At 34.1% G+C, this 23094-nt stretch overlaps 1 protein-coding gene across 2 annotated transcripts; it reads right to left on the reverse strand.

Annotated features, from left to right (window-relative positions):
• Nucleotides 1-920: 920 nt before the first annotated feature.
• Nucleotides 921-22177, reverse strand: LOC122524632 (protein FAM151B). Of its 2 annotated transcripts, none has more exons than XM_043647002.1 (5): nucleotides 22094-22177; nucleotides 5608-5736; nucleotides 3810-4042; nucleotides 3267-3409; nucleotides 921-2548 (listed from the first exon to the last, which is right to left on the reverse strand). In XM_043647002.1, exons 2-5 carry the CDS (start codon nucleotides 5726-5728, stop codon nucleotides 2152-2154), a joined length of 894 nt encoding a protein of 297 aa, XP_043502937.1. In that variant the 5' UTR covers nucleotides 5729-5736; nucleotides 22094-22177; the 3' UTR covers nucleotides 921-2151. The 2 variants fall into 2 exon arrangements, with proteins under 2 accessions (XP_043502937.1, XP_043502928.1); XM_043646993.1 differs by lacking the exon at nucleotides 22094-22177 and adding an exon at nucleotides 14739-14977.
• Nucleotides 22178-23094: the final 917 nt, after the last annotated feature.

The following is a 23094-nucleotide window of genomic DNA, read 5'->3' on the forward strand; positions in this document are numbered from 1 at the left end:
ATGATTAAAGAGTTGGGCAAGGGATAGACAATCAAGTTTTTGCTCGAATCGGAAACTTAATTGCGATCGTTGGAATCTCGATCTTTTTTTTCCGTTTCTTTTTCTACAGAGAAAAGGAAAGAAAAAAAGCAAGAAAGAAAGAAAGAAAGAAAGAGAATGAAGAAGAGATTTTACAACGATGATTACGATCGCACACATCGAAGGTAATCGCGTTGCACCTGCATAGAAGGGACGACAAGGGAACGTCTGTGCGCTGCTAAGAACGATTGTGATAACCGGAATGGTTTTTTCCATCTCTCAAGGACGTCTGTACTAGTCGAATGACCTTTGACACCGCGAGCTACGCTATCGACACCTTCTATACATTATTCTCTACAATCCTGTCTTCTCACTGAGCTTACCTTGAAATCCTTCTACCTTTCTTTCCGGTGTAATTATTTTCACGATTGTTTATTTTTCTAATTTATACGATATTAAATATTTCTAATTATTTAACAGGACGAGTTAATATCTTTTATTTTAATTAGAAAGCTTTGTCATTTCAAGTAACATAATATTTGTTAAATATATATTATCGTTAGAAAATGTCTTTATATTTATTATTTTTCAAAGTGAATTGTATGTTATGTTTGAGAACACGTTGAAATATAACGAATAACTTTGACAAAATATATTTATATATTCTTCATAGTAAATAATAGTTGTAATCCTATTCAGAATGCATATATAGAAGTTTTCAAAGCACGATTAGAGCAGGTATACAAGCTAGGATTTAAAAACTCGTGCATATTCAAGGACACGACTGAACGAACCTGGGGATTCATTGATCAGTAGGATTACAAACTAACCACCCACGATGAATAATAAAAGGTTGCGGTTAGCTTACATTCGAATTAGGAATAGACTAGAACTTTTATTCGTAGGATTGTAAATGATTTTATTGTTTCGTTAACAAACGCAGTGCTCTGGCACCGTATTTATACATTTAAATATTATTATATCCTTTGGCTTATTGTTAGATATTTAGTTTACATAAATTCCTAATACCAGTTTATTTGCACCTAGGACATTGAATTTTAGAGATATGTTTATTATAGATACAGAATATCAAAGATTTGTTAAGATCAATTGATTAAAGAACTAAATTTGAGCGTTTACACTAATAGAAACGAAAAATTCAATATTATTTCTTTCGAATTATGAGCTCAATGTTGAAATTAGTCCAAATAATTCCTACGCACTAAAAAGAAGTATAATTTCTTATCTTACTATTAGCGTAATCTTGCGAGAGAAAATTATGATACGTTTAATAAACGAACACGATAATAGGCAATGTTAATTTTTTTCTTATGAGAAACGTTCTTAATATTGTTTACATATTGTGTCATATTAAAAATGAAATTATCTAAAGTTAAAGCACGTTATTTCCTCAATCGGCGTAATCAAAATTAGATTGCAATTCTTACGGTTAATTTTAATTGGAATTACAATTTTGAAATAACATCATTAAACCGTAAACCGATAACATCGGAAGATAATTTAGGCATGCGATTTTGATTAATCGTACGACGAGAATTTTAATCGATTCGAAAATGAATTTATTTTGTTAAATGTATAAAACGGTATTCGCGATAAAATTGTGCATCTAGTCCTATGAGTGAGTTATCCCTACTAATCGATTATTATTAATATTTATAAGCGAAAGGAATTGTGTACTTATGTGTTTGTGTGTGTACGTATGTATGTGCGCGCTTGTTTTATTTAAGTGGTTGATCTCATTTGTTAATTGATTTACGACACATATTCGTAAGATTTTCTTCGAAAATCATTCGTGTATACTATATTTGTTTCTTTTTTTTTTGTTGGGCGTACGTAAAAATAAAAATAAAGAATAAAATGACGATGAAGGATAAAATACGAAGAATCTGAGACCGAGAAAAGTGTTGAGAGATCTCGCGTTTAAAAAAATGGGAATAGAAGAAGTGACGTTACTTCGATGAACGATCTCGTAAATTGATCGACGGAAAGCGAAGAAGCGAGATCTGAAGCATTCATTCTTTTTTTGAATTAGTCCAGAATGGACGAAGATGCTCGCTTCTTGTAAAATTGTATTCTTTCTAAGAATCGCGATTGATCGTCGCATAAATCGCTTCACAGCATCCTGGCGAAGAGGAACGAAATAAGCGTCATCACGGTCATCATAGCGGTGTTAAAGGTCGCGGAACCATTGGACAAGTCGAGCTTGCTCCAAACATCTTCGGGAACGTCGACGTAGACCTTATCAACGCCAATAGTTTTTATCAACTCGGTCAGTTTATTCGTATCGACTTTATCGCCTTGGCTGGACCAAATGGTCAAAGTCGCATTACCAAAGTTTGAGCTGCGATCTATCAACGTTTTCATGACGTTAATGTCATTAGCAGCTAGACCAGCTCTCACTGGATAAGTTACCGACTGAGCAACTTTATTCTTTGTTAAGGTGTCTACCATTTTCTGTATTTGTTCCTCCGTATACTGGCCTTCGGTTATGTGGGACTCTGACCCGTATCTGAAAATAGAAAAGAAAATATATAAATAAAATATGTCTTTATTGTCGTTGCTGTATTTGCAACGTGAATCTTTAGAATAAAACGTTCTTTCTTATATTGAAATCAATTTTGTTCCTTTAACAAGGGATCTCTTTCCATTCGGTGACACCATTTTGATCTAAACCTGTACGCTTTCATTCGTTCGGGGTTATACATTCATTTCATTGCAAATTCTAAAGACAGTTAAAATCTCTCTCTCTCTCCGCGGGCCTATCTTTTGATTGTGTTCCCTTTTTTAGATTAATGTTAACGTTTCTTTATATATCTTTTTCTCTTTCTCTTTTATTCATATTCTCATATTTTACGTTAGTGAATAAGAATAGAGGTAAAGGTGAAGGTAAACGTAAACTCATTTACACTCGTGCAACTTGAACGTGTATGTATTTACATTTTCACAGTTCCTTTTCTAAAGAACTCTTTTTCTCTCTCTCTTTCTCTTTCTCCCTATCTAACTATCTCTTTATTTCTTTTGCATTTTCGCAACATCAAAGAATAAAACTAAAAGAGAAAGAAAAATAATCTCGAGTATCATTCTATTAAGAATACTTTTATAATGTCTTAATTGATGATAATCGAATCAATACTAATGTTAAAAATAATAAATAATAAATAATTGAATACTATACACCCCAGTAAAAAATGCATCAATCGACTCAAATAAAATATTTTTGGATTTACCTGGTCGTCCAACCAACGGATAAGACGCTTTCTGGAAAAGTCTTGATTGCACTGTCCAAGAATGACGTAGGATCAACCGGAGTTGTTTTGGCATCGACTGGTCCAGGTAGAATGTCGGCATTTAAGAACAAAGGAACGGAAAACTGAAAGACAATAAGAGGAGAAAATTACTATTAACAATCTATGGGCTTTGTTCTCTCTGAAGTTTTTCTCAACAAATCTCTACATACTTTATAACCCATGCCGTTTGTAACCTAGGTAAGTGCATATAAAGTATATATACATGTGTATACCTTTATGTAGTTATAGATATGTGTATATAGGAAGGAATAAAAAATAAGCAAAGAGTCTAGGGATCGATACGAGCTGTATCTATACACGAAATGTTTGTCATTTTGAAGAGTAATAGATGTACGTTCTGTCAACTCGAAAACATTCGTACCAAGCTTTACCTTGAAATAGTCGATATTTCACATGCGTATAAATAAATATTTAATTCGTATCACTTTGATTCTATTGTAGCATTTTATACGTGATACATACCTCTTTTCGTTTATCTGCAAGGATTGACTTGCTGCCATCGAATGCTTCGATACTCTTGAAATCTAGTTTTATACCCTTGGTACCATTATAAAGAACACTCGTGAGGAATTCTTCTAGAGATAGATCACTTTCCGTTTCCGGTGGATGAGCCATTATCGGTATGGTAATATTGGAATTTGTGGAATTGGTCAGGTGGCCTAATACCACGTCGGCTTCGAGCATCATGATGTCGTCTTTAAAAAAGTACCTACGTTTAGTGTGTGCAAAATACATATAAACTACGAAGACTCGTAGAAACTTAGTGAAAAAGAAGAGCCATATATATGTGTATGTATATATATATATATATGTGTGTGTGTATACACGTAAATGTAAAGACGGAAGTAGAAGCAAGGGGGAAACGGAAAACGCGCACACGTGTAACGAATATCGATCACACCTAAAGAGGCTGTGAGTCGACACGACGACATTCGCGACTTTCTCTCTCTCTTTCTCTCTCTCTTTTTTCGCATTGTTAAATGAGACTTTTAAGTCGTCTTTAGAAAAGAGGAAGCGAAAAAAAAAAAAAGAAAAAGAAGGGAAACGCCCTAACCCTTCTCTTATTCGCTCTCTGCATCTTCGAGGTTCCATTGTCTACTTTAAAATTACTTTCTCGCGGTATCCAAGTTTCAAGGTCACTAATTTCAATGCATTCTCGATCAAGGTTTTAATTCAATGTTATTCCTACCGTTCATTTCCGTTCGGTTCGGTTCGGTTCGGTTTTCAGACATTTTAATTTTTTCAACAACGTACGAGTGGAATATTTATTGACAGATGGGAAAAGTATGTTTGTAAAACGTCGAAAAATGTACAACTGTCAGATAGGAATAGCCGGTATCCGAGCATTCTAAGCGTTCCGTACGATCAGCATCGAGTTGTCAACGATGTCTCCATGAAATGGTGAGAACATTATTTCACAAACGCGACGGACCGAAAAAGGTTAATTAAATTCGAATAGATGAGTCACTAAAGAATTAATTCCATTGAAAACATTTGTCGTACGTACCGTGCGCTCGATGATATTTGTTTACACGTGAAACGAAATTATCGAATTTTCTCGACGAGATATTTTATAAATGAACATAGTCACTGACGGACATTGCGCTGACAACGAAAATCAAATAAAAATAGTATTTGCTTGAAGAAAAACATTCAAAAAGCTTTTTCCTTTTCTTTTTTATTTTTTCTTTTTTATATTTTGTTCACTTCTCTATATCTTTTTTTCACTTCTCTATATCTTTTTTTCACTCTTTCTCTCCCTCTCTCTAAATTTCATATTGTCGTCATCATCATGGCCTTAACTCTTGGTTATACGAATAGAACAACAATGAGTACCCGTGACGCGAATGCGTTAACAGTCGAGTTTATAAAAAGGGTTAAGAAAGTTGACTACGGTAAACAAAGATTTACCGTCGTATCACACGGTAATTACTTCGAGCTCGATTAACTTGTACACCGATAGGAGCATATCGACAAGCCAATAAATCGATCTCTTCTATCGTCGTCTTTGATATACGTCCTTCAAAAACTTCTTTTTTTCTTTTTTAAAACCTGCACGGAAATAAAAAGAACGATAAAGATAAAAACGATCGTTCGTCGTCATAGGGTACTCTTGTTGTTGTGATTGTTGGTGGTAGTGGTGGTGGTGGTGGTGGTGGTGATAGTAGTAGCGTGTTCCATTTCTGTCTCGGCGGAATGATATTTTTGCGAATCGATTTTAAATAATATGACATTTTTCTATAATGAAAAAGAAACTTACCTGCGGTCAGTGCCTTGGTAAGGTTTGCTTTGCTGTTGACGGCATGAGCCCAGACGATCTTGGTCAGATTACCTTTGATCTCTGGAAAGAAGGTCGTCGGGTCTGGTACTATTCCGCACATGACAAACTCTGTAAAAAAAAACAAGAAAATAATAGTCCTGCGTAAACCTTATTCATCCTTCTCTCTCTCTCTCTCTCTCTCTCTCTCTTTCGTATTATTATTCATAGTGTGGGTGAACATCTTCATCTTAACTACGATGATAGTCGCGTTATGACCTCACTCGCGCGAGACTTGACCTTCCGCATTAGTATTCTCGAGACCCCTCGACCTTTGACCCAATATTCGACAGAGCCGCTCCATAATTGAACAGACCGAGAATTCCTCGCGGCACGAAACTCGGGAGGACTTGGGGTGGAGAAGAGAATCTCTCGCTCGTAGCTCGACTAACCACCACATTGGGAGAACTTCTCTCCCTCTCCCTCCCCCCTCACCCCTAACCCCCTCTCTCTTTCTCTCATTGTGTCCGAGAACTCGATCGATAATCATGGTCGTTCGTTATCATCCTTACCAACTCGTTACTCTCTTCAATTATTTTCCTTCCTTCCTTCCTTCCTTCCTTCTTTCCATTTTTTCCTTTTTTTTTTGTTTTTTATATTCTACATTCACCTTCGAGAGGATAATATCGATGTCGCTTTATATGGTCGTTGTACAATGATTTTTCTTTTTTTTTTTTCTATTACAGTTAGTAATCGAGATGAACAATGTTTTCAAACGAGCATTTAATTCGAAACGAAGAATCATTTATTTTTTTTTTTTGTTGAAAGAGCATAGTTTTCAATTAAACGATAAATCACTCGTTTATTTCTTCTTCTTTTTTTTTCTTTTTTTTTCTGTGACATTTGAACTTGAACTTGATTTAGGCAGAAAATCCTAACGAACCAGTCGAAAAGTAACAGCGTATGTTTTTGGAGCTGTCGACCTGCTTTTCATTTTCATGATGTACCTATGTACGTATTCACGTATTTACATCCCTCGCTCTCGCTTTGTACGATCTCTCATCGGTATTGTTTCTCAGAAGAGTATATTACCCACGGCTCGTGATATTCTCGAGAAAAGTAATTATTATAATTCTCGTTCTAGTTCCCGATTGCACGAACTAAAGTAATTTTTTATCCGAATTTTCCGACCGAGTAATGGTTTACCTCCAGTATTTTATTATTTTTATTTTTTTACACTCTCCACAAGGAAGAAAAATTTCCTTTTTTGCATTTTTAATTCCTGAAGTTTTATTTAACGTAAAATATTTTTAAAAAAATATTTAAAAAGATAAGAAGAGAGAAAGAAAGGTCATGGCATTAAATATCTTCAGAGAAAACGCAAAACGAAGCTTTTGAATGACATTACGCGATATAAAAAAGAATCTAACGAATTTTCTAAAGTTGCACTCGTGAAATCGTCCAACTGATTCGAAACTTACGAATTTTCTTTCACGGAATTAAACGTAGAAACAGAAACGTAGGAATGAGAACAAATATTGTTCTTTAAACTTTAAGAATATTATTTTGTAATCTATGCAGATTTCAATCGTTATTCAAAATTTGACACTTCAATAACGAAGAAGTTAATTAAACCGAAATACCAGATAAATCATTTTGAAAAGTTGATCAATGACATCGGTTATCGCGTTATTTTCCCATCGATCGATTTACCAATGCATGAAATAGAATCCCATGAAGAGAGATTCTGGAATCTACTCTAAGAAAGTCAACCCCTTCTATCAACCCCTTTGGCACCCTTTAAGTAACGATTACCGATATTCACCATTCGTCGATATCCGATGCACGTTCTATCGTATCGGCTCAGCCTCGCAAATTTCAGTCAGCTGTAGTTTCTCGACCTAGTCTCTCCAAAGCCACCCTAACCCAACCCAGCCCCAACCCTGAACTACTCTCTCCTCTCGACTTTATCGTATACAAGCAGAAAAGAATTTTTCCAAGTAGAAGTAACTTTGCCGTATTGGAAGATCGCGTAAAACGCCAACATTCTTCTTAAAAGCCTATATCATACATATTTCCTTTACAAAAAAGCTTTACTATGATTCTTCTATTTTTAATAACAATAGAACACACCGTGTTCCTAAACAACAATATCAAAGAAAGATGTATTCTAAATCTTATGGAAAAAGAATCGAGTGAGCATTTTATCGGAATTTACTTCTCTAACAATTCCAATAAAAATCTTCATTTACGGGAATCCCATTAGGCTTTTTTTTTCGATCATACCGTAGGATTCTAACCCCTGAAATGGTAGTTGTTCGATTTCCCTCTTTCCCCTTGTGAATAGATCGGTATGAAACGCGTTCCCGCCACAATGGCCACGAGTGACCCATTTCCGGTCCAGCGGTCACGCACAGTATTCTCTCAGTGAGCAACGACCGGTCTATTTCGCGATGGAAAACGTGAGAGAAAGAGGGGCGGTGGGGAGCTGGTGAAGGAGTAGGGGACAGTGTCATGGGAGGGGGAGGGGGGCAGGAGGTTTAGAGACCGGTCCCTCCACAGATTTTTTCCTATCGCTCGATTTCTCGTGCTGTTCACCATTCTACGATCCGTGCGAACGTTTCAACAAGACACATTGCGTTGAAATACTAATTGTAAGAAAGGATAGATGATAGATATAGTGAAAAAAGAACAACAAAAAAAAAAAGATTCCAGTTTCGTTCTAATTGTTAAAACAATCGGTAGTTTGTCGCGAAGAGAGAAATCTAGTTGAAACCTAACGGTAAAAGTTTGTATTCCATTTGTAGAATAATAATTTCCGAGAATTTTTTTTCGAACGGTTTGCAATTGAATGAATCGGAGAAACAAATTATAAAATGAAAGAACGAACGAATGAATTCGAAACGAATCTTTTCTAATTTACAATCGTGTCAAGGTGAAAGGGATTTTTTCGATGTTATTAACGCTGTTCCGATAGAAACCGGTTAGAAGTCAGCAATGCTTGCTAACTAGCACAGTGCAGACATTCCAAATTCGTATTGGCCGATGAACGATTCGCTTTCAGAGTACTTCAATAGGAGTAGGAATAGCAAGGAAATCGGCTTGCGTTGATTCGAAATGCATCTTACATTATGAGAACTTAACATCTTGCCCCCCCCCACCACCCCTCTTTGATGTTGTTTGTTCGATAAACTTTCAAAGCTCGATGCGAATAGGTAGATTATATTAGTAAGGGTTCTTGTCCAATACCATTCCCTTCTTTAGCACGTTTGCTCGAGGCCAATGCTGATAAGGAATTTCTTTGATCGTGAAAAGTTTCTCTCTAAACGTTGTATGTTTCAACGATTACAAATAGAAATTATCTAACTATCTAACAAGTATATCTTCTACAAATAATCTCTCTCGAGTTATATTTTGTTTGTTCTCCCATGTAATACTAACTCTATCTCGTACCATTCCTAATCTTTAATAGATAGATCGTATAAAGTTTTGTTTGAGTTTGTTTTTTAGTTTTTTTAATTTTTTTTTCTTCTTCTTATCTCATTTTCTTAATATATTCACACATGAAGAATTTAATTCGACTACTCGACTACGATCTTATCAAAGAAGGAGCAAGGTATTGCACTCTCGCATGAATATTCAATTGCACCGATTCGCTTGCCACTCGAAAGGAAAGCGAGCTACGATCTATGCATAAGAACGTAGCCATTAACGATGATTACAGTGAAGCGTGTAATAAAAGTTAGATCCAGAAGGATTTTTCCACCTTCTTTCCAAATCCGTACTCGAGATGATTCCGCGTGAGGGACTAACGAGAAACATTGTTCCGCGAATAGTCGAAATTTTGCGTTTACGTTGTTTATAGTAAAAACAAGCGTGAACGTTGCTTATAAACTGGCGTTTCTTAAACATTGTAAATCGAAAGATGGTGGAGATAGGATAAGGTAAATGATAAATGTGTTAATCGATTTGTGTACAACGTACCGAGCGGATAATGATCGCTATGTATATGTGTTAGTACGTAAGTTTATGTATTTATATGTAGTATATACGAGGTGTCGGATTCGCTGTGAATTGTCGACTAAACTTGTCGACGTTTGAGATATTTACGGACGATATTTCCGTTCCGTACAATGAGACGCTGCGTCATGCAATTTACATTATGTCGCAAAAGAGGAAGTTTAATATTATAGAGGTATAGACGATAAATTAAAATTCCTTGAAAAATGATTTTCCATTCATTTTTAATTTGCAATCATACGAGGCCACGCCGAGTTTCTTTTTCAATTAATTTTTTATTATTATTCCATACATTTTACATTACTTTCTTTTTCTTTTTTTTATGAATACGTACAAGTATCGAGCGTAATAATTAATTTGATACTTTTAAAAACAAATATAAGATTTATTTACGAATTAATCGTACGTTTGTTATCTCTCGAAATAATATGCATTATTATTTTGAATAACTTTGGGTTCATAATTCACAGTCAACTTGTTGAATTCCTCGACGAACAAAAAATATGATGATTTTGATGCAATAAATTTAATACCAAGACACCGGAATGATTTTCTACGCCTAATACTTGCCGAGAATTTGTAGACGTGTTATTTTTTTCGTGTAATAACTCGACGGTTATTCACGGGGCATCAATCTCCGTTTGAACTTGACAAGCGTAAGGAGGATGAAGAGCATAATAATCTTTGTAAAGAGAATGGCCAGTGAAAGAATATAAAATAGTCGAGAGGTCTAAACAAGGTTTCATGAATTCTAATGATCGAAAGAAAATAATGAATTTCTGTCACGAAAGAATGCTACCGCGACTGATAGATCATTCGAGTTTGACACAACCGGTTGACGATACACGTTGCTCGGAAATCTATGTATAACTTTGTTCGAGGAGATATAAATTATGATTTTAATATACGTTTATAAAAAAATCTTCATTTCAGACCGCAAATTAAAAGGTGTCACACCAATATCGATTTTCAACGTTTCGAATCGGAACCATAATACGATCCGAATCGCGCAATCCCAATAGGAACGTAACTTTCTCCTCGTAGGATTGTCGACTTACGAGAACAATAATAACACTTTCTTGTATCCTGCTTTCTTCTTCCCTTGGAGAATTAAACAGCGAAGAGAAGAAATGAAGTTAGTAACACGAATATATATATATTTATATACATTTTTCACAAGGCTGGTTGTAATTATCTTGGTAGGTGTAATTAATGCGTAGAGACAAACTGCAACGCAGGTTCCAACACACTTGATACAATTAAAAAAAGATAAAGAAGAAGAAGAAGGAGAAGAAGAAGAAAAATATTCCGCTGTCATTTTAAACGATGACCGGAATTATGTACTTTACGCTCGTTTTATTTTATTTTATTTTATTTTATTTTATTTCTTTTGCTTTGAACATTTTTCTCTTACCTTTCTTTTATATTCTCTCGTTAAAAATAGCTCAGGAATGTTTTGCCAAGTGATATTCCCTAATGAATAATAGCGCGGTACACCGAACGGTGATTCAGTTTATCGTTTATGCGAGATAAGAGTTAAAATCACTGTGGACTCTAACCCAAAACTCCTTTAGTTGGATTTACGATTAATAAAGAGGACAAACAAATGAAATAGATATTGTACCATGCATCGTATAATAATAAAGCAGTCGTTTGAGCTCGCGACGTTCATGCGTCATGCGTTTTATAGATAATTCGATCGAGAAGAGTTAACAAACCGTGCGAAATTATCATTTCGGAATTGGTGTGTGTACCTTTTACGCTTGATTTCCATTTGGTCGATTATTCGCGCCACTGTTTTTCCCCGAATTGTTACAAAATAAAGCTACGAAACGAGTATTTTCGCGCATACGTGTTATACGTAGATCTATGTATGCGTATACACGTGTGGAAAGAGATAAAAAATGAACAAAACAAAAAAAAAAGAAGAAATAAAAAGATCGTAGCTCGTTAACGTTTCATCTACTCTTAATATTCGAAATTACCAAGATAAAGTTGATATAATATCTCGAAAGAGTCACGCACTCTCCTTTCTCCTTCGAATTTAATTACTCAATTCTGATGGGCACACCATTGGTAATAGAATTAACGACTAGTCGCGAGATAGCGTTTGCTTCTTAATTAGAGTAGCCAGGTTACTCTCGTTAACGTTCACGGTGTTTGTCTTGGTCTTATTTTTCCACCTAAACCCTCCCCCCACCCCACCCTCTCTCTCTCTCACTCACTCTTTTTATTTTTTTTTAAATTCACGGCGAGGAAGAACAAGGCCCGACCTACATTTAGGCATCACCGACACTATCTCCTGAAAATAAAAAAAAAAAAAAAAAATGTGCGAAAAAGTAAATGTATACCAAGCGGCTTATCGATTTTTTAATACCTTTCATTTCAAACTTTGAACTACATTGAAATTCTAACGCAAACCAACGAGTTTCAATAATGTCTGCGACTTTTCCAGTCGGTATTGTAATTTTTCTAATAAAAGTTTACAAAGCTTTTCGATTAAACACTATTGTCGATATCGATCGATTATTATTCATCAAATCGATATTCTCGAAATGGTAATTTCTAATACGTATACTTTCGTGTAATTTATTTATTATCATAGAATTATTTAAGAATGTATACGCAACGCGTTATTTGAAGGATGATTATCGATATTTTGTAAAACGATCGGAAATCTTCGAGTTGTGTTATCCTAAGTAAGTAAGTGATAAGAACATAAACAAACGTGTTGTTGATGAATTTTACGGCTTATCTTTCCATTTACGATAAACTTGGAAAACGAACGTCGAAGAGAATGCGGTTTATTAATCCTAAAGCTTTTATTTGAGGAATTTTTTAATGAGAGATCGTTTCATACATAAGAAACAAAGAAAATCGATAGATAGGCGAGCCGCGACAAAAATAGATAAATGAAATGCATTAGAGCATTAGCAGGTATATATATATTAGAACGTCAACGAGCAATCACGTAATCGAACGGTCGTTATATTTCTTAGGATTTTCGGTTGATCGAGTTTTCCTTATGAATTATTGTTCATTTCTTATTTTTTTTGTTTTTTTTTCACGAGATGACAACTATTATTAGAGATTAATATCTCTGATAAGAATATATATATTCATATAGTTCCTTGCTATACAACGAGAAATTCCCATTAGAAATTATTTTTCCATTTTACATCTAGCGAATGACTTTAAATTTTCATTCAAAGTAAAATTTTATGTTTCTTCTTTCTTCTTTTTTTTATTTCTTTTTCTCTCTAGAGTTATTTCGCGTTTTCTTAGAATTTTGAGTGCCTGTAGATCCAGCAAAGGAACGTTAAAAACAGTTTATTTTCGTACTATTTCTGCAAGGCATGTAACTTTAACGCTTTTAAGCGACCACGGACACATTGCTAATCTATTTTTACGAAAAGAAGGAACGAATCGCGATATCATCATAAGTTCGTTTTATTTCTCACCGTGGAATATAAAAAAGTTGTTTTGTTTTTTCTTTGCTTTGATTCTTTTTGTTTTACGTCAATGAAAAATCTTGTTCATCGAGAAAGTCTATAATCATTTTAAAAGTACACCACCTTTCTTAAGTAACTTGTAACTCGGAACGTGGCACGAAGTTTTCCGATCAGTTCGAACGAAGCCATTGTGCGAATCCTTTGTTGCCTTGAACTTAACCGCCGTAGGTCAAACTTGTAAGTAATTTCACGATAGGTACCCTACGTTTCATGTGACTCGCATTTATAACATAACGTATATGTATATTATCTTATATTATATACGTGTACTTAGTTCTAAGGTCGCGATGAACAACTTGTTATATACATAAACCTTAGAACATTTTCATTTATCTTTTATATTTTTCCATCGAAAAATGTAAAGGTAGGTAGGTAGGTGGGCAAGTGGGTGGAGGATGGGTTTAAGAAATTTTCCACAAGATCAAATTTAAACGACTCCTTCGTATTTCACCTCCACGTAGAGATTTTGCGGATCTTGATAAAGAGTCGGTAGGTAAGCAGAGAGAAAAAGAAAAGCGTGGTTAAAGAAAAATAAAACAGAAGAGAGGAAGAAAAGGGAAAAAATCGGAAGAGAGAAAAGAAAATTATAGGAGAAAAAAGAGGAAGGGAAGGATTTTTATCGTTCGTGAAAAATAAATTCACCGAGACCGTTTTTACGAACCGTTAAAGCGTCGTGCTTGTTAACGTGATTTGAGTGCAAAAAAATAAAAGGAAAAAAGGAAAAGGAAAAGAAAATCCTGTTCAACGTTTCCCATACGTTTTAGATAGTTATAGAGAATGATCGCGTTGTCGTTAGAGTCGACGTCGTTGTTAAGCGGAAATCGTTCATTCCTCATATTTCTTTCTTTAAGATCAAAATCTACCCTCTGTGATTTTGATGACGGTATCGTCGTTTATTGCACCATCCTCTTTCGCATAGTAATCGCGAAGTGGAAGCTGTAATACGTTGAAAGCACGTACGCCGAATATATCTCCCCTTCTCCTCCTTGTTTCCCCGTATCCGTTCTAACGCATATTAAATAAATATTTAACGAACAAACACGACAGGGAAGCTCGTCGTATCGTATCGTATAGTTGTATCATTACTTACGTAAAAGGCAAACCCGAAACCTTTCGGATTTTGAAATATCGATCGTAAAAACTAAATAACATTAGATTTGAAACTATTCATTTTCCATTAAAATGCACATCGCTTTTATTAAAACACCTCGATAGATGTTAGGCACGACGAATCAATATCTTTCTTTCCTAACTATAGTTAGTATATAAAATATCTTTTTTCATCGTTTAATCGTTCAATGAAACGAACAATTTTCAAAATTACACTCCAGGAACGAATAGAAATAGCTCGTAAACACGCGAAGTTATTAAGTTTCGGATCCACGGATGACATTTCTCAAGGATCTAAATCGATCAAACACACGCACACACTTTTAATCCTGTATCTTCCAACATTCAAAATAGATGAATATAAATTTCAAATAATATCAATACTAAAAAAGATAGAAAAGAAATGAAAAGAATGAAAAAAGAAAATCAGGATCTAAGTTTGAGAGAAAGAGAGCCCTTCTTCTAACCAAATTTTCAAATTGGAAAACTTACGTATCAGCGTTAGGAACGAGAGAATCTTCGCGAACGTCGTACAATCCATTCTTCCGGTAATTTTGATTGAGAAAGTTTGACGAAACGTGGAGACAGATTTGTAGACGATAAGTAGAGAACGATGATAAGGTGGGAAAAATGTGAAATACGGAAAACCGGCGCGAAAAGCTCGTTGAGAAGAGAACTCTGGTACGACACGCCCGGTCAACTCGGCAGCCACGAAACGACTGAACTCTCTCTCGCTCTCTCTCTCTCTCTCTCTCTCTCTCTCTCTCTCTCTCTCTCACTCTCTCTCTTCACCGCGTGTCTCACGTCGAGCAGCAGCAATCGTCGTTGAAATCCTGGCGCGCAGACGATAATACCAGCGTTCTAGGCGCGTCGATCGTGCGTTTTTACCAGCACTGCCAACGTCACCACCGATGCTTTTGGCATCTGTCATCTGTATACCTTTTCTCTTTCTTTCTCCGTTGCTCTCGTTTTCTCTCCTTCTCCCTCACGAATCTTTCCCTTCATCCTACTTCCCCAACTAGGCTATCTACTATGCGCACACGTGTTCAAACGGGGTCCTCCAGGGCCACCCTAAACGGGACCCTAAGCGGTACGCCTAACGTCCGGTTGGTTTGAAACACGCAAAGGGGACAAGGGAACGAACGGTTTCTTTATCCGTACACACAAGCACGTTCTACGAATTTCGATTTTCTCATCGATGTGGCATGAGTTTTTAAAAGCAAACCGGTACGATGGGTTACCTCGTTTGCCAAAAGAATTTTGTTGATCCGCGTTAGATTGATTTTTCCGTATTTTCTCTCTCTTTCTCTTCAAAATGTAAGGGGAGATTATCGCGCTTTTTATTCGCGTTTTCTTCCTCAAGGTGGATATCATCGAGCGAGTTTGCTCGTACAATCGATTCGAATGGAAAAATTGGTATCGTGTATTGTGATCGTTTACGTACGATGTCAATGGAAAAGCTGTTGGGTTTCGTAATCGTTGGTAAAAATAAAAAAGGAAAATAAAAAGAGAGAGAGAGAGAGAGAGAGAGAGAAAGACAAAAAAAACACATTCCGTCGCAATTCATTCGCGATTCGCTAAGAACAGTTTGGTTTTAGACTCGCGTGAAATAAGCATTCGATGACACGTGCTCTATATATACATGAGTCACGTGTGACTCATCAAGGACTTCTCGACATTAATCGTATTCGGTTTTAATTGCATTCGTTAATCGGTCGAAGTTTCTTTTTCTTTTTCTTTTTCTTTTTTTCTTTTTTTCCTACGACGTTAAAAAACAAATATCGTATATCTTTTTCTATTCGAAAAAAAGCGTAGAAAAGAAGAAAAGAAATGAAAAGAAGAGAAAAGGGAAAGAAATGATAAAAGAAAAATTCGAGAGACAAGGGAAGTAAGCGGGAAAAATCACGGACGTGTAAAGAGACGAAAGAAAGAAAGAAAGAAAGAAAGAAAGAAAGAAAAGAGAAGAGAAGAGGAAAAAACTTTTCGAAAAATAGAGCCAAAGCTTTTTCCACAGACAGTGAAAAGAGCTCGAATGGCAGATATCGATGTACAACACAGAAGGATTCTGTTCTCTCTTCTCTCTCTTCTCTCTCTTTCTTTCTTTCTTTTTTCATTCTTTCTCTTTTTCTTTCTCTGTGTGTTAGCATTTATGTGTGGAATGGTTATCTTCCGTCACCGGAGATCCCTCGAGGCATCGCATGTGTCCGACATCTGCGATTCGAACGAATTGTAGGAAGAAAGGCCAAGAGGCAGACAGATATTCCTCGACGACTGCAGAGCAAAGTATCAGAGTGAGTTCCGATGGATAGTTCCGATGGATTACGAGTGAACTTAATCCCGTTCCATTCCATTCCGTTCCGTTCCGTTCCGTTCTTTCCTACCACTAACATGACTCACTCACTCCTCGAGCTTTTCTTCTGCTCTAGCGTAACTGATCTTGTCTATCTATCCTTTTTCTCTATTTTCTTTTTTATTTTATTTCTATTTTTTTTTTTTCCATTTATTTCGTCGATCGAAATTGAACCGAGTCATTCCTTTGGAAAGCAATTTTTACAGAAATACTCCCAGCCTCCTCCCCCCTCCACCCTCCCTCTTCGGCGGCTGATTCGATGAATATCTCTTCAACATATATATTTTTATCGGGGAGGATTATTTTGTTATTATATTAATTCGTAAATGTGCATTAATGGATATTTTAAAGTGTGTCGAATTTATATATTTTAATATTTTTATATTTTTTAATATTAACTTATTAGTTGGATTACTAGTTTCGGTCAGATCGGTAAGGTCAAAGAAACGTGAGCATGGTTAGTAAAGTGTATGGATGAACCGAAACTGTGTGCTGTTAACTTCAAGGAGTAAAAAATACGCGACCTCTTTGATAATATTAGATAAGCTTGAGAAGGTAGGCTCGTAGGTAAGTGACTCTAACTCGTGTAAAAGGGATAGTTTAAATGATACGATATATTAATATATTAAACGATTTATAACAAATAGAAAAAAGATTTAAAATATCCGAGCCTGAAGAAAATAAAATCAAATCAAATCAAATTGTTTATGTTAAATTAAAAATGTTTCGAGAGCTCGTATGGGCTGACGTGAATTTTCTTTCGAAAGAGTATTGAAAGGAAGGTTCCAGACAAGGTGTGTCGCGAGTCGATGTTGTTATTAGCGTTAGACAATGGTTCGACAACAACCCCTAGGTTAATACTCCTCGGTCTTTTTCGCTAAAATTGCACTCGTGCGTGCGACATGTGTTAGACGGCGTATTCGACGAACCCTAAACACAAGTGCGACGGGTAAGGGTCGTTCTCGAGGAAGAAAATAGAAGGGTTAAACATCTGTCGAAAGAGAGAGAGAGAGAGAGAGAGAGAGAAGGGTTCGTTCCTTGATCGATCAGAGTAAAAAGGGGTAAAATAAAGTTGAGTGCGATTTTTTCGCTAATTGCTAACCTACTCTATATATTTTTCTTGCCTTGTGACGTCTTACGAATAAATAAATAAAACAAAAATATAAACAAAGTAATATTATTTCATAGGTTGAAAGAATAAGGCGCAGCCATTGCCATTTCTCGTAGTATTAAATAATTTGAAATTATTTTGAAAGTAACTTACGTTTACCTATACTTATATCGTGTCTCTCGGGTCGAATAGTCCGGAAAATAAAAGAGGAACACGTTCAACGCGCAAGACGACCTTAGCCTCCTCCCGGTGGTTCAATGAATTCATGAATAAGAAATACGGCGTTTTAGCGAAATGTTCGACTTCAACTATTTGGATTTAATATGTCAATATTAGTTATGCTACAGCAAACCGCATTTCATTAATTTATGGAAATACTTATGTTAATTTTATTACTACCATCTATAACGAGTATGGAATTTCTAGTTTACATTTAAAATAGATACAATTCTCATTTTATTCTCATTTATCCTTCATCGATTGGATTAATTCGTCGAAAATAAGAAGAAAAAGAAGAAGAAGAAGAAGAAGAAGAAGAAGTGAAAATAAAAAACAAGATAAAATGAACAAATTTTCATTTCCTAATCTCTACGAATCTTCTTTCCTGTTATTATTTTTTTTAATTTTTTTGTTTGTTTTTTCTTTTTATTGAATCCCTTGGGCGAACACTCGAGAATAATGTAATGACAAAAGGTTCGGACAATTTTATAGAAAGCTGACGAGGAAGTTTACCCCTATGGGAATTCTCGTATAGTGTCGAGTAAGACAAAGAAAAATAAGAGAAGAAAAATAAGATAAATATGCGATAATTGTTCGTGACTACGTACTGGTATGGCGGGTCAATCGAATTAATAAGTCAACTAGGCGTTCGCGCTTTGTCGTCCACGTCTATGCTCAATTTTCCTAGGATGGGTGTTTTATTTATTTAACAGCATAATTGCGGCCCTTTAGTGCTTTTGAACTTTCGCGAGACTTTGTGGTCTCCTCCCGTGGTTGCGATAAATCCTTTTATAAAGGCTTCATCAGACCATTTTTTCTAATTAACTCGATCTATTAAAACAACGACGACAACATAATTGCACGTTAAAAACTTTTTTCTTTTTTTTTTTTTTTTTAATTACGACATTAGCTTATTAATAGAGTGTGCGAAAAATTTTGCGTGTCAGTATCTATTATATATACATATTTTTTTCATCGCGTGTAGATATGGTAGCAATTATATTAAGCTTTTTAAAAGCTCTTCTTACGTTTTATTTTTATTTATTAGTTTTTAAGTTTATTATTAGCAAACAAACAAATAATAAGATGAACAGATAAACTTTTGATTTCAATAGAAACGTTGAAAAAATAAAGTTTTCATCCATTAAAATATGGGCCAAGCTAAGTAAGAAGGATCGTTCTTGACTTGTTGAAATCTTTACGATCTTTGGTATTCCTACGAAGAAGATAGAAAAAATAAAAAAGAAAAAGTAAAGAGAGAGAGAGAGAGAGAAAGAGAGAGAGAGAGACCATCCAAAGTAATGGTGAAATGCTAGCAGCTCTCTTGATACAACGAAAAGTTGTCAGTTCCTACTTTTTTTCGTCTACCAAAATGAAAGTTTACTCTTTCATTTGAGAATGATGAAAGAAGAAGCGAGAGATTTCGAAAAATTGGCTTGAAAAAAGAAAAAATAAATAAACTCTTCCTCTGGTAATCGAAACGGATGGGTGGTCGAGACAATTAGACGTTCCAATTTTCGTTTATACGCTAATGTATTTATGTAACCCTTTAACAAGAAGAGAAAACAAAGCCACGAGACTCGTATTAGGAAACGAAATGATGGGCCCTCTCTACCACTGTCCTACCATCTCCCTTTTACACCCTTTCATTAGAAAACTTCAGTTGGTTGGTGAATAATTGAAAAATGCTTGGACCGAAGGTAATGGATTTTCCTGACTAGTTGCAATCCTATTAACTATTTAACAATTTTATTTACAATTAATTCAAATAGATTGCGAAGTTCTCTTCAGAACTTTTTTCTCCTTCAAATATGTAATCAAATAATTTATTTGTTATTAATATATCCATTTTAATGAAATTATTACGGATTAGAGAATATGAGCAATGTTCAGTTTGTATAATTTAGAAAATATTATATATTGAACGTCAGTTTGTTCGTAATATTTATTTTAACTATTAACGCTATAACGAAAGTCTAAAGTGCGAAACTTGTTAATTTGTGTTCCTAAATAATTTCGTTTAAAGTATTTTTTCTTTTTTTTTGTTAATCTTTATGTTATTTGTCGAAAAAAAATATAAAAATAAACGAATTAATAAACGGTGGTTGTGGTTTGAGATTGCCACGAAACGTAATTAATTATTAATTGAAGCTCGTCCACTTCTTGTTGTATCGATAAATGATATGATAACAATTGGAAATTCGTATCGGGAAGGTTTAGATATTTAGTGTTTCATTCGAAACAACATTCATTGGAAATAATTATCTGAATCATTAGATCATTGTAATTAAGTACACAAATTACTATGCTAAAAACTATAGATATATGTATATATAACAAAACGAGTAGTGATATTAATAAAAGGCTTGTTTGCTTTTTATTATTCTTTCCTTTTTTATTTTCTCCTAGTGCAATTAAACGACCGCAATATAAATGTTGTTCACGTTTCAAACAAAGAGAAAACCGACTACGTATTTCTACGTGTATTATTTAACATTCTCTTGTAGCTCCTAGTTGTATATGGTTACAAAGAATTTTCAAGCGTTCGAACTTTTTTTCTGCCTTTTTAAATATTCGATAAGGTTGATAATGGTCGCATCAATAATACTCATCTTTTTTCTTTAAATTTCTCGCGCTATCTATGATAAAGAGAGATATCCAACATTTGCTTACGTACGTTGACATTTGAAGAAAAAAAAATAAAAAAAAAGTTTTATATCTAATAATGAAAACAAACGATAAGCCAGTAATAAGATCCGTTATCTTGTCATGTGCATACAATTACACGATAAGTTACTTTGGTGTTATCGTTTTAAAAAAAATACTTATGTGAATAAAGAAATTCTTGTTATTAATGTGTTCTTTTTTTGTTGGTCACAAATACGTACATTAAACCATACATATATAAATAGATGTATATTTGCGCACGTGTATGCGTTTTTTATTAATTTGACATTTTATTTGTTTAATCATAATTAGAAATGATGCTATATAATATAATAAGAGGGAAAGAGAGATGCAAAATTATTTGTGGTCGTTTCGATGTATTTATACAACATCGTTCGTTTACTTACATATTTAACATTCCAAGTAAACAATTCTCGTTGCAAGCGACCGTATCGCAAAACGTGTAAATGTCTGCTTAGCAGTCGAGGTCATGCTCCACTTCGATAGAGAGAGAGAGAGAGAGAAGGAGAGAGAACAAAAGAAGGTGACAGATTTCGAAGATCGAGAGAAGAGTAATGGTGACGTGTCTCATCAATTAACGAGTCTATCTAGTGCACATCTTTACTCGATCAGTATGCTTGATCACTACGGTCTTCAATCATTTGTTCAACTACGTTAATAGGCGAAAGTCATCGTAAATATATTTCAAGATTTAATTTGATACTATGACACAGCATACGAAGTCAGAACATCTTATATAAAACTTATAATTTTCATTTAATGTTAGATTTTTATTTTTTAAATAAAACTTCTTTAGACGATGTACGTAAAGACAACGTTTAATGAAACGACACTGAACAAAAAGTAGGAGCATCTGATCGCTTTTTTTTTTATTTCTTATACTTTGTATTTTTCTGATATTCTTTTCTTAATTATCATATATCTATAATATTTCAGAAAATTGACATCTTAATGTATACAGCGCTATTTCCTACCGTTTAAATAAGCATCTTATAAAACTATAATTTTATTAAATTTGTTAGTCAAATGTAATTGGGTAAGCCTCTTGCATCTCATATAAATAAATAAACAATCAAATAATTCAGTAATGTTACGAACATGAAAAAGTGATGAAGTTTCGCTTCAGTCACGCGTGGGTTCCACGTGGCTTTCCTTTTTTATATTTGTATAATTTAACGCATTTCAGTTGAGAAATTTGAGGTTAGGTTCGGCAAGAATAACTGTATTTGTTGGATTTACAAATGCGTGTGTTAGTTAATTGTTTTTGATTTATTGAGAATTTATTTCCAACTAACAAAATAAGAAAAAATAATATATTCAATTCGTTTTATTTTCTTTTTATATATTTTTTGGAAATGTTGAAATGACGAAGCATACTTCATGGTGCTAGATCAAGTTAATGGCGTTAAATTTGTATCATACTTACAATAAAAATAATGATTTTTGTTATATAGGTGATCGTTTAAATATTAGACTTACCATAAAGTTGAAGGTTTTATAAATAAGAAACGGGAAAGATATATAGACGGTTTTAGCTGAAGTTTCTTAGTCATACTAAATTATTTAACAGAAAAGTATCTTAGCGATACTACTTGCTAAAGCTTATATTGTCTATGTACTGTCCAATGGTATAGAAATAATCTGTTACGATTTCTTTGTCGATATTCTTTCGCTTTTTTTATTTTATTAAATTCATGACAAGTGCAGTTGCTAATAAAGTCAGAGATGCTTATTTTGAATTCTTACGAATTAGTATATTTAAACTTTTAGTAATTGCAAATTTTCATAGCAACAGCAAGTATCTAAGAGAAAGTTGTTAATTTTGCAAATGAATAAAAAAAAAATATTTTATTTTCATAAGATATTTTAAACATAATATTATAAAAATAAAAACATTTATGTTCCATTTATTTAATTGCAAAGTTTATTATTAAGTAAAAGTGTAAACGTAGAAGTAATTTACTTTATCAACTGCAAGTAGTTCAGGAAGCTACTTTAAAATATCGATTGTAAAAATAGCGAGTTCGCAAGATACACTTTTTCAAAATATTTTCTTACAATTTTGGAGGAAAAAGAATAAATCGTTGATTAGAATGAAAATGATAAATTTTTTAATTAAAATTTAATGTCATACAGAAATCAATGCCAAATAAATTATAGTTATCGTGTTTTGTGAAATTTGAACAAATTTAACAACAAGACACAATAGCGTTACATTAAATCTTATTTGAATAATATATTATTAATGTTTGCAAAACGTTGGTAAATAGAATAATTGCAATACATTATAGATATTAAAATTGAATTCGATTGTTTTAGCAGATCTAGTCAAAATGCCAAGACAAGAGTATAAAAATAATGTCTGTCACAAATACGCAAACGTAGTATTCTTATCCTTTAACACATTGCGTTCCTAAATAATTACAAATGTTTCCTTGAGTGTGATAGACAAATATTTTATAAAATAAAGTTTGTTTTTA

This window comes from Polistes fuscatus, unplaced genomic scaffold (genome assembly GCF_010416935.1).
Source record: "Polistes fuscatus isolate 324 unplaced genomic scaffold, CU_Pfus_HIC Scaffold10, whole genome shotgun sequence".
NCBI classification, from domain to species: domain Eukaryota; kingdom Metazoa; phylum Arthropoda; class Insecta; order Hymenoptera; family Vespidae; genus Polistes; species Polistes fuscatus.